This window comes from Necator americanus, chromosome II, assembly GCF_031761385.1.
Source record: "Necator americanus strain Aroian chromosome II, whole genome shotgun sequence".
Classification (NCBI taxonomy): Eukaryota; Metazoa; Nematoda; class Chromadorea; order Rhabditida; family Ancylostomatidae; genus Necator; species Necator americanus.
In genome coordinates, this window is record NC_087372.1 from 3,453,989 (window position 1) to 3,466,910 (window position 12,922).

The following is a 12,922-nucleotide window of genomic DNA, read 5'->3' on the forward strand; positions in this document are numbered from 1 at the left end:
TCCTAGAATTTTGAGTAGTTAGGAAAGTTTTAAGTAAGAAAAAGGTGACTAGAAATGAGGCCAATGGGATTATACCGTAGTCAGTTAAATAATCAATATAAATGAAGATTTAGTGTATGTAAAGTAGACAGAAAAAGAATTTATCGCCTGCAAACGAAGAACAAGTTCTATACCGTCATAATAATCGGCTGTCATAATAGATTACTGTAATGTCAGATGAGTTCTGTAATTAATTAATTACGGAACTCATCTGACAGAAATTTGTGTACAGGGCGAACAGTGAGGGCGGAGGAGTTAAGGTTGTTTACTAATACGTAGCAGTTGACGAAAGGTTACTCGAAAAATATTCCTAAAAAAACCTCTTATTTGTATTTATTTGGACGTATTTGAACGTATTGTTTATTTATTTGTTTATTTATTACGCTCAACAGTGTGTTAAAATGATGTGGCTAAGACGAATAGAAAACAAATCCAGCACAAATTCATTAGGAAAAGACAGAAGAAGAAAACAACGAGCATTTTTAGATGAATGCGTGGAAATTGACGGAAAGTTTCCCTTAATATTCTTGGGTACGTGTAGGGTGTACATAGTGAAATGGGCGGAGTTTGACGGGTGAACCCGAAAGTGTCTGGAGCTCCTCCTATTCCTCGGCCATTAACCGGTATGACCGAGAGAACATGTCGCGGAGACCAGAAATCGAATCCCTATGGATTTCACATGTAGTTGCACGGGGTTCGTGGTCCTGAGAAGAAGTCTCAGATACAAAATTCCGCTTCAGTGGAGTGCAGTGAACTTAAACAAAAACTAAAATTTGTACATAACGGACTCAACGAAATCTTGCTTGTAAAATTCCGCTAAAATGGAGTGCTGTGGACTCGAAAGATGAATATAGCGAACTCAACGGTGTTCCTCGACGGTTCTTCCCCCTCCGCCGTCCAGCAACCATTTTTTTGAAGTGAGTCATTAATTAATTTGTGAAGTAGAACAAAGAAATCATGACGTACTCGTGATTTGATCGTTATCGCTTACAGCCCCATGCTTTTTATTTTAATTTATTTCTTCATTTACTTTTATTCTAATTTTAATTTCATTAGTCATTGGTTTTCACACGAAATATTACGCAGAATATAGTATTATTTAGTTGACTGCTTGCGTCGAATCCAACAATCCAGCAGATTTCTTTTTTAATTAAAAATTCTAATGTTTTTCCGAAACAAAAGGCGTCAAGACTTGCAAATGAAAGAATTTAGTATCAGTATAAGAATGAGCACTAACTCTAGGGAACAAAAATGTAAAATGGACAAATTTACCACCGTATTCGGAACAAAAAAAATTTCTTGGTGATTTTTATTTTTTTTTCATAGTTTGAAATTCAGCTGTTGAACACTACTGGATACATATTTTCAATTATCAACCTTTTGATTTTTTTGTTTAATTCATTTTATTAGATTGTAAAAATTTAGAATGCGACCTTTTAGTGAAAATTTAATGGAAGAAAGAACAATGAGTGATGTGAAGCGTAACAGTAGGTCTTCTTTGGAAAATAATGTGGTCTATTTCGAACATCCTTTAGCTCAAATCAAACCACAACCAACGGCTCCAGGTCCCAAGGAACGTTGACAGAATGCTCTTATCCTTCTAACGTTTTAAAACTTCACAAAAAGCTCAGTTGAAAGAAATTGACATGGATTGGAACAGTATGTATTTCAATAGAAAATTATACAGAATGAACTCTTCCTTTACCGTAATCGGAGCAAAAAAAAGGACATTTTGATGTTTTTTTTCGTTTTGTCTTTTTTGTGTCATATCTTGGTAGTTCCTAGTTGTTATCTTATTACCTTTTTTTGAAGTAAATTCTGTTCATTCGTCATTATTTTGACGTCAACGCACATCACCTGTTTCATTTATTCATTTATTCATTCATTCGTTCATTTATCATGTTTTCATCACATATCTTCTCAACGCTGTTACGTAGTTGAACTCACTAGCGAATAAAATGAACAGTGCTATGACGTGATCGACTGAAAGAACTGGTTCCATCCATCTGTCTGCGGCGTTTCTTTGACCGCAACGCTCCCGATGGTAGCTGGAGAGAACGTAATCCATCCATCTACCGTATGCTGCTATACAAATTTTTTTATGTGTAATGTTTAGCGGTTTTATCGTAATCGTACAGTCGAATAAAGCCGTTATCGGTGATATTCCAGTTTTTGTCAGGACATAAAGAAAAGAACAGGCTTTTTTTTATTTGTTTTTGTTGTAGGTAATTACTGGAAAGGCGAATGTTTCATGTTTTGTTTTCATCTCAAAATAGAATGTCGAAAATGTAGTTGGTGCATTTTTTCCCCCCGATCGTATCAAGAGTTTTCCGGTGAAAAGAATTAGACGAGACTGTACAAAGGGTGAAAATATTCATGCTGGACATTACTGCTAAAAATTATTACTAGTTATATGAAAATGTAAGGAAGACAGACCTTGTATCAGTTGCCACAGCTTTTTTAAAGCCACTTTTGAATGTACGTCTAATTATTCACTCCTATTTTTCTATCTAGGATTTCGATCTACAGTAACCAATTATCACTACTGTAGTGCATTTTGGAGAACCTGGATTTTTGTGCAGGAATGATATTTTATAGAAACTTTCCACTTTGTGAAAATGGTAAACAATATTGTAATAGTCAATACAGAAATAGTTTTGTCTAAACTTGCGATCCATCCATTATAAAAAAATATTTTATCTACGAAATTTATCATTGTTTGAGTAAAATTTATACAAATACAGATAGTACACACAGCTCATACACATCTGAAATCAATGCTGGATACAAGATAGATGAGATTTTCTGGGATCTATGAGAAGTTCGCCTCTGAGTCGAACTGTAAGGAAGAAAAAAATCAAGAAATAAATCTGAAATCGTTGATAAGAAATAAAGCTTTTGTGTCAATTATACGAAGCGAAAACTAAGAAAAAAAAGGAAAACAATAAAAAGAACGACAATACAAAAGTACAGTAAAGCAATAAAAACCTAGAAATTTTCCATTATCAACAGACTTCTTTGTTTGATTTCTCTATAACGAGAAATTTCTTTCTCTATTGGGAATGTAGCAGAGGAAAAGAGACATAAATACAAAAATTTGCACTAATCTTCTATCAATGTCTAGACGAACAATGATTTTGTGCGCGGATGTCAGCGATAGCTGTAACGATGACGGGACCTCTTTGATGTGGGTCACCTCAAAATTCTCCAGTTGAGCCTTCGTCTATGTCTCGAAGTACAGCGTAAGCTTGCTGAAACACTTAAAGTTTAAAAAAAAATTGAATTTTGCACATAAATGGTTGCTGAGCTTATTTCATGTGTATGGAGTGTTCAGTTTTAAAATGAAATAATAAAATTGAAAATAAATAACATTTAAAAACAAGAGAACATGGTAGATTTACATTATTTTTATTTTTTATAGAAGAATCTGCGCCCGAATTTGTAAAAATTCTGCATTTACACAACTATCTCAGAACTATTTACTGGTGAAAGATTAAAATCTGATTTGAATTGGACTTATATTAAATGGTTCGAATGTTCTCCTGTCTTGAAACCTCGGCATATTCTGTCTATGTTTTGTGATAGTGTGCCTGCGAAGTTTTTAGATGGAACTCTTTATTTACCTGACGTTTCTGCTTTTTCACCGTCTTCAGAGGCCTAAATAGAGGATGAATGGAGCAATGTGAAATGCGTTACACTGGTTCACGGAACAGAAATATCGGCAAGGAAGACGTTGGAGGCGTTTTGGATTCTTAAAAGAAACCCTTCAATGAAGGGTAGGAATGTATGCTTGTCGATAACGAATGAGTTCTTGCCACTTGTACCGCTCTGTGACCTATAACCGCCTGATATTCTGTGTGTAGATCAAATAATCTATGTCGTCGCTGGTGATCTACACGCAGTAATACTCATTCGCTGGTACACTGAGTGACAAGTGCGTGTAACCAGCCGCGCCACATCCGGTGGAGCAACACGTAAGACCACCATTTTCAATGTAGATGGGTTCCTGTTTTCACTACCCTGAATCATTATCGAAACACTGACCCAGGGTAGTGTGGCACTTGACCGGACAAACGTAGCATTGCTCCAGTCATCCTCTACTTAGGCCTCTGAAGACGGCGAAAAAGCCGAAACGTCAGGCAAATAAAGAGTTTCATATTAAATACTTTATAATATTACACGATGTATGAAATCGTGAAATATTACACGATGTATGAAATCGTGAAATATTATGATTTTTTCCTGTTTAGGCAAAGAAGAAAAAAATTAGACATTTCACCTTTACGTAATGTTTCATCGTTGACACGCTTATTTTCGTGCCGGGATCATTAGCCGCATTAGCGATTCTTTGAGCAAATTTGTTGATCATCTTATCCAGTCTTAGTCGTCTTTCCTCCGTATTCTGTGAAAGTATTAACGAATGTTTTATCTTAGTAATAAGATATTTCTAGAAAGACGAACGCTTTGCTCTCTGCTGAAGTCGAAATAGGAGAAAATTAGTGCCCCAAGAAACGAGTAGCACATAAAAACAAATAAACATCGCATATGTTTGATGTTCCCCTCGTATTTCATCTGAAAATTCGTAAATTTACGAAAACGGCAACATTAGCAGGATACTGTAGTATAATTTGCGTGGGAAATGTTCTAAAAGTACGACTAGATGGTGTGGTTGCACACACTGGTTAGGCATTAGTATTACAGTACGAAATTATTCCCATAAGCGTTATATCAATTTTGATTAGAAAAGAATAAACGTGTCGTAGTAATTAATGACAGCTATTATAGTGACGGATCCTCACACGCGATGACGTGCGCTACGGTGGAGGTCGGCCGCTGAGCGCAATGACGTGCGTCTGATTGCGACGGGATCAGTAATTGTCGCATCTGTTCAATATATTTATATGTGTTGTTTTCCGGCTCTGATCTTTTCGTCGTCTCATGTCGGACGTCGCGGTCGGTCTTGATACGTCATCGCCGTTCATATCATCGAATAACCGTTAGATCAAGGCCCGTAGTAAACCCCCAGCGAAGCGAGTTCACGAACTGATTGGATGGATAGTTGTACCATTAACTATCTTACGTCGAACGTAATTCGCGCAGTGAAGAGGGCTAGGTAAGAGTTATTTCTATTCAACAAAAGTTTAGCGTTGTTTTCGTCTTTGCAGTTAAAGCCATCACCCAAGGAATCTGGGGTGATGCGGGTTTCAGGTGGGTTTTGCCTATACGAGGTTGTAGATTATGGGGAGGAGGGTGATGCCGTCCATTTCTTCGTAATTCCCGCAAAAAACGGTCCGGAAGATGCGGCTTCGAGCGTTACGGGGCGCTATTTTCTATATTGTATCTGTTTTTGGTTCTTTTTTTGTAATCCTTTTTTCTTCCTAGATTTGTGCTTGTACGACTATCGAGTCACAGAGAGGAATAGTGAAGAAGGAAACGGTTCTGGAGAAAGATTAATTGATGTGGTCAAGTTAATACTGTATTAAGTGACGAAATGTTGACAAGTTCGTAAACGTTCTTTGCTTTCTAGCAAACTATTTTTTTTTCTATTAGAAAACACCGCCACCTTTTCTTTGTTGTTTGTACTCTTTATGTAGGCTTGTGTATTCCTCTTTTTCTAGATTTTTGATTGTGATTTGTATGTTTCTTTCTTCTTGAGTTATGATTCTACGACCACCACAGAAAACGATCATGATGAAAACGAAATGAACATGTACGAGACTTGTAACAGTTACCAATCCATAAAATCTATCTGACATATCCTGCTTTCCAATAAAACATACAACCGTCTCCAGTGAAAGAGTGGATCCTAAATCGGAATGGGAGTTTTTCTTAGACTGCCTAAACTAGAATTTTTTACTGTTAGATCCAGAAAGTGAATGGCCTCAAGTAAAAGCTGTGTGAGAGTAGTTAGCAAAAAAACCGATTCAAAGGGAATCTAAGCATTTCCATTATTTACTTCTTCTTAATATAACAAGCGAGCTACTTGCACATCTGAATACATGTACTACTTGTCATTGTAGATGGTAATCGATCTCGAATCATTAAAATATATTAAATAATATGAAAGATAATGATATATATGATATCGTATTGCTAATGTATTATTACTAAAAATTATGTTATCTAGCAGAAGTATAGTCGGGTCAGAACGACATGAAGCACTGAGAGTTGCGTAAGCGGCTGCACTTGGAAGCTGTGCGGTGGAGACAGCGGTTGGAATCGAGGTGGGACCATGGTGAATTGCAAAGATGGGTGGCGGTAGCGAAGATCCTTACACGGTTCCAGTCGCTATGCTCCACCGCTCCGTTTCGAGCGCAGCCGCTTGCGCAATTGTCCCTGCTTCACGTCGTTTTGACTCAACTATATTTTTCTTTACGACAAAGCAGTCTTAGACTGGTTCCAGGAGCAAATAAGTAAATTCTAAGAAGAGTTTTAGGAGTAAAACCAACGGCAAAACTAATGGGAAAGGATTCTACTCAGTACTCATTTTATGCACTAATATTCGTGTATTATTATACGAAAAAAAACGTGAAAAGCACGAATAAAAGAGGTCCGGGAAGTTCTCCGTAATCACGTGTTGTTTGTCTGTTGCTTTACAAGGTACTTTTCTGTATTTTACTGACTATATGGTCCGTTAAAACGTCTATTTCATTATTTTATTTCCTTCTGGTTCATTTGGGATCAAAAACAGCGATTATTGCGCGTCTCGAACCGATATGTCGTCCGAGATGCCTCCGATTGCCACGCCCAGTACCGTAACTCTCCACCTGCGCGCAAGCAACTCACCAGAGGGATCACCACGGGCCCAAATCTATCGACCGATTGATTTATTGCTTACATAACGAGATTGAACTAGTACAAAGTGGCGCATTAGTTTTTACGTTTGGAACAGTTTTGTTTCTGACGTTGTTCATTATTTTTATTTGTATTATTATTATTATTTATTTCTGCACAGCTATCGACGTTCTCTACACGAACAACAATACATTTATGATTGTTCACCGTGTTTTCTCTTTTATGTCTTTCAGTTGTGTTGATCCACTGATCACATCGATACTTACCAAATCGACGGCTCATAGATAGCAAGGATTGTTTGTTCCCGGGTTTTTCCTTCTGTCAAATTTCCGTCTTAGTGAATTCCTTACAGACAACGGATCCTTCTCCCCAAAAAAGCAACTTCTCCATTTCTCCGTGAACCCGTGATCGGGCTATTCTTTTGACCGCTTCCTTTTTACTTTTACTCCCTATTTTTTTCAGTATTTACTCACACTTCGAAAAATTGCGGAATGAAAATAAGCTGAAATTTTTCGAAGTGCAAGTGAAACTCAAAGAAGTTACATATGTAGTCATGTGAAAAAGTTATGTGAGAAATATTGTACATATTGTCGGGTCCAAACAGAATGAATCTCGGCGTAGTTGCGTAGGTGGCTGCGCTCGAAGCGATGCGCTGAAGCGTAGCGGTTAGGATTGAGGAGGTGCCCTCGCCAGAAACAATCGTCGCTACAGTCTGCGATGATCCCACTTCGATTTCAACCGCTATCTTCATCGTGCTGCGTCGAGCGCAGCCGCTTACGCAACTGCACCGCAGTGCTATATGTCATGTTGACACGACTACAACTGTGGGATAAGGCTTAAACAACTTCTTTTGGATAGCCAGATGTATCCTGCGAAGTTAATTTTCGAGACTTTAGGAATCCCATTTTGAGTGATCAGTTAGCAGTCAAATCGTTCCAGAATTCAGAACGTTCAGTAGTATAAAATAACCTTCAATGCATTCATTTGAAATCTCATAAAACCTTCCACAGAACGAAAACACAGCTGTTCTGACAAAGTCGATTTGTACCTCGCAATCGTTTATTCTACAGGAAATTCTATCTACAAGAATTGATGGACGTACAAAGTTTACAACAGTTTGGCACCGGTATACACGAATTGGGATCAATGAATGATGGAATGTCTTCACCAAGGCTGTCGCCGTCTATCGTCACCAGCCACGACCATTTTCTTCTCTTGTACAGCATAGTTCTCGTCTATAGCAGGGATGTGTGATCCAAATGTTCTGGAATATTCATATTATTTCAGTTTACATATGATACGAAGCTTGTTTTCCGCTTCATAGAAGTGTTGGATACATTCGTTTTATCCACATTGAAGCGCTAAATAACTCCAAAATACGTTTTGCTTATGAAGAAGTTACACAAACCACAAACTAACCGTGTTGAGATCATCGGCGATATCGTCATGGGCCGAATCGGAGGTCTATTTAACGCATTCGCTATCGTGACATCATCTTCTCGAAGCTTTTTCTCGCGTTGGAACATAAAAATGGAAGATATCCAGAGTTAAGGATCAACAAAATCAAATACTACCTGCTTCTATAATGGCATATCATGAAAGCGAATATCATGAACACCAATGTTAACAACAAAGCAAATGTGCAGAGCACGTATGCAACAGGAGGGATTGACTGATAGGTGACTGGTGAGGACGTTACCTAAGAACTTTTGCGTTGGGAGAATTCCAAGATGATCAAGTTTTTTGACGGATGACATACCTGTGCTCTAGTCATGCTTGGTATTCGATCGCCCATCGCAGAACGGCGTTTGTCTGCAATCGCGATAGCTCTCTCTGCTGGGATTATCTCGGATGTTGTGCGATTCACTAACACCTATAATATACCAGTGAAGAGAATGATAATCACATTTCTACACAGTTCATGACTGTTCATGTGATCACGCTTAATTTCCTGCAGTAATACAGAAAAGACGTATGAAACACCTTTGAGTGAACCCGTTACCCCAACGATGCAAGCTGTTACGCAATAGAACGAGAGCAACTCCTACGCGTAAAAAGTTGCATAGTTGAGAATATGGGATCAAACAGGAAAGTGTATTCTTTCGTTTTTTTTTTCTGGAATACGAGAAAAAACCAGAGGAGTTAAGCATGATCATGCCTATATTCACCACCATCCACCATCTACTCTTATAGGTATGCGAACAAAAAAAAAATTGTAATACGCTGTCATCAAAAGAAGAAACATGAAAAATTGAACGAAAACTACAAAAAAGAGGACTAACCAAACGTAAATCAGTGACATCATAGATCAGATTTCCCTCTTCGTGATGGTATTGCAGATCTTTGATCATGGCGGTGAGACCAGTTGCATTAGAAATGGTGCTGAAATCACACTGGATAAAAGTGTGGGTCCTAGTGAAGGGCAAGAAAAGATTTTGGAGAAAGTGTGACTAAAATTCCAGATGTTACGCCTCAATAAGATGCTGTCACTATCGCATTCCACGAGACAAGTTGAGTTGTGCTCGAAACGACCTGGTGGATGCGAGGCAAGTGTAAAAGTCGAAAAGCAATGGTTGATGGGACCCCAGCATCAGGAAATTTCCTTCCACACTGCTCTTATCATGTCCATACACATCTCTGTACAATGGCAATGTGCAAAGGTTATGCTCACTAACCTCGTTACAGTAGAAATCTTGTCGTACGTCAATGCTGCGAACGGTACAGGTAGTTCCATGCGGACTACGTCACTGTCATCATGGATGTAGACCTGAGGGAAAACTCATGTGCTCTACAAATGTTCGTCCTTATCGGTAAAGCGTTAAAGCCGATCAAAGGATTGTTTGTAGGAGACCATGGGAGCAATTGTCCTAACCTTTATTATGCATTGGTCCTTATGTGCATCTGCTTGTAGAGTATCCATGGACTCAAGAAGAAGGTGAAACACTCCTCCCACAAATTCACTGGAATTGATTTCATAAGTAATTGGGAAAGCATAAAACAAGCAAAATTGACGAACACAAACTCAAAATGGACTCAACGAGAAGTTCTATTTACTGAAAGACAATTTTGATGAAAGTTTTAAGTGTATTCGGCGCTGAATGATTTCAAGTGGACTGATACCGCACGTCTGCCGCAACGTGTACTCTATTTCTGGTTGACACACTCGCATCCTTGTACCTTTCCTCAACTAGAACCCACAATCATTCATGTTTGAACATATTCCGGGCCAAATTAAAAATCATCGAGAAAAAAAGAAACATCTTTTGTGTAGTTACGTAAACGCACAGTACGGGCAGAAAACTATTTACTGCTTAGCATCGCAACTCAAACAACCGATGGTCCGCTAACATCAGCTTTACAGCTAGCAAGGCTCTAAGGAAGCGATGACGCCGTAACGTTAGCCAGTATAAAAATCAATAAAGATTTTGGTTCTGCTCAAACAATGTAATGCACGATTCAACTCCACAATGCCAAGATTCAAAAAAGTTCGATTTTGGGACTTACTTACTGACCACTGATTCAATACTATGTAAGATGTGTGAGAAGACATGAGTTACTTTTTACTCGAAAAGGCGAAATAGATGACGAAGGAGGATGGTGGAATATGGAAGAGTAAGAGATGGAGAATTACGAAGGAGTTAAGGAGAAAGGATACAGGCAATGTATAGCAGGGACAAAACGACATGAAGCATTGTGATGTTGCGTAAGCGGCTGCACTCGAAACGGCGCGGTGGAGCTCAGCGGTTTGGGTTGTGTAAGTATCCTTGCTACCGCCATACATCTCTGCAGTTCGCCATGGTCCCACTCCGATTACAACCGCTGTCTCTACCGCACCGCTTCGAGCGCAGCCGTTTACGCAACTGTTCGTGCTTCGCTTCGTCTTGACCCGACTAAAGACACCGTGTACGCATATTTGAACAGCATTACGAATAAAATATGTTATAAAAAGTTTATGCTTATTGGACAATTTTGTTTAAAGGCATCACACCACGAATCTGGGGTGGTGCGGTTTGGGGTTAGGGGGGGGGGGTTTAAATTTTTAAGGATTAGGAAGAATGGACGGAATCCCCCCTTTCCGTAGTCTCCCTCCTGTTCGAATATCATTGAAGGGGGGGGCTATGCGGAGCCGTAGATGATGGAGAGAAGGGTGATTGCGTCCATTTCTTCCTAATTGCCGTAAGAAAACGCCCGAAAGATGCGGCTTCGAGCGTTCCGGGGCGCCATTTTCCGCAACGAGTTCGATTGGAGCGCGCCAGCCTCGTGCACGCGCCGCGTCTTCCGGGCCGTTTTTTACGGCAATCAAGAAGAAATGGACGGAATCGCCCTCCTTTCCATAATCGACGACCCCGTATAGGAACTCTTCACCTGAAATTCGTACCACCCGAGATTCGTGGGGTGATGCTTTTAAGAAAAACCATCTTTCAATTACTTGAATAGTCTGGATTATCACTGTCTGTTTATTAGAAAGTTGACTTTCTTCCTACCCAATCGCCCTATTCTTCGACTTCGATCCATCATCCTTCATATATTCATACTTTTGTTCTACTATAAAGTTCTGAACTTGGAAAAAGCATCTCGCTTAAGGATTTCTCAGCTTCTTTAGCAGGAGAATAACCCTGTCATCTCATCACTGGAACGTAAAAAAAACGTTTGCTGTAAAAAATTTAGGCAAAATCCCAGTGGGAGATTCGCTTTTTCTTGCTGCTCTTCTTTATAACACACTTATGGGTGTTTCCGGATAAATATAAGAGAGATTAAAGTCTTAAAAAATGGGAAATTCTTATAGAATAAGCTTGTATGGTAACTGTTACCTGACAGAGTTCTCGATTCGTATGACTCCACTGTGTTGATCGACGGAAAACATGTTTTCCATTGTTCTGCTCATGCCATGGTAATCGAAGAGCATTTCCTTGATCCGATAAAACACATCTTTCATATCTAAAAACTTTTTCTTTTTGTACGATATCACGCAAAAGAAATAAAAAATAATAGAAATAAAATAATAGAAATTAGATAGATTTAAAGATAGATTTTAATAGAAATAATAGGAAAAATAATAGAAATTCGAAATAGATTCACGTAGTAATAATTCATAGGTTTCATAACGCATAGACAATACGACCTTTCAATGAATTTACTATTACCGTTTCCTTGTTCAGCTTGATCAGGGTCGAATGCTCGGACTGTCAATATCGGTTCACCCGGAAGTGTATTCTTGCTAACCAAAATATTATAACGGCTTTGTTCAAATAGTGGTCCATTGTCATTTCTAAATTTCTTTTCTAAATTTTATATTCCCTCTATTTCAGGGCAAATATTAAGAAAAAATGAACTAACACGTCTTTTACGATGATATTCAGAGTCATCCATACCACAATTTCATCAACGTCGACGTCTTCGACATTAGAAGCTCCGACTTGTACACTTAAGAAAAAAAAAGTAGAAAAGAAGAAAAAAAAGGACAAATTCATCCTTCACTAGGAAAAAAGCGTTTAGCACCAACGTATAAAAATCCTTTGTCTCTCTATCGAGAGCGGATCCGAGTGCCACCTCTCCTGTAGTGGAATTGACCGTGAACTCCTTTGATACTTCCCGTAATCGATAAAATATCGTCTGTGAAACGTCGACGTCATTAGCTTGCATTGTAGCGATGACGGTCCCGACTGGAGTATCCTCAGGCACCTTTAACAATGTTTAAAAGAAAATTGTTCATTGTAGTACATTGATTCATCCTTTATCCTTTCATTCATTCCTAATCAGTGGTGATTCGTCTGGAAGAGCTCTTCAGCTATCTTTTTTTCATGTATTTATAGTCAAAGAAGCACCTCAACCGTTACGGTGTCCATTGGTGCTTTTAACGGATGATCGTCAACGTCCATCACACGGATCGTGCTACCCATTTGAGTAAATTGATGAGCACCAGCTTGAAGACCAAGCACAAGCTAGAAATGCCAACTATCGCAAGGAACCATGCAACTTTTGGTATACTCATTCTTGTTTTACGTTTTTTCATTCTTTTTTCTTCATTTTGCTTTTTTCACCTTGTTTTGTCCAGTACTAAATTTACCTCAACCCACCACTACCATTT

The 12,922-nt window shown here is 38.7% G+C and overlaps 2 protein-coding genes across 4 annotated transcripts in view; both read right to left on the reverse strand.

Moving 5' to 3' along the window:
- Positions 1–7,998: 7,998 nt before the first annotated feature.
- Positions 7,999–8,360, reverse strand: RB195_016767 (uncharacterized protein; the record flags this gene model as incomplete). Its single annotated transcript, XM_013445073.1, has 2 exons — positions 7,999–8,098; positions 8,254–8,360. The coding sequence occupies 2 exons, from the start codon at positions 8,358–8,360 to the stop codon at positions 7,999–8,001; spliced, it is 207 nt and encodes a 68-aa protein (XP_013300527.1).
- A 44-nt stretch (positions 8,361–8,404) lies between these two features.
- Positions 8,405–12,922, reverse strand: part of RB195_016768 (uncharacterized protein) — a gene marked incomplete at both ends in the record, with an annotated part of 40,577 nt that continues 36,059 nt past the window's right edge. For all 3 annotated transcript variants that reach the window (XM_064183461.1, XM_064183458.1, XM_064183460.1), the window contains 10 exons: positions 8,405–8,533; positions 8,594–8,707; positions 9,117–9,216; positions 9,510–9,601; positions 9,707–9,794; positions 11,646–11,772; positions 11,979–12,103; positions 12,172–12,258; positions 12,338–12,516; positions 12,660–12,776. In XM_064183461.1, the coding sequence (XP_064039339.1) occupies positions 8,405–8,533; positions 8,594–8,707; positions 9,117–9,216; positions 9,510–9,601; positions 9,707–9,794; positions 11,646–11,772; positions 11,979–12,103; positions 12,172–12,258; positions 12,338–12,516; positions 12,660–12,776 (1,158 nt within the window). The remainder of the gene's footprint in view (positions 8,534–8,593; positions 8,708–9,116; positions 9,217–9,509; positions 9,602–9,706; positions 9,795–11,645; positions 11,773–11,978; positions 12,104–12,171; positions 12,259–12,337; positions 12,517–12,659; positions 12,777–12,922) is intronic.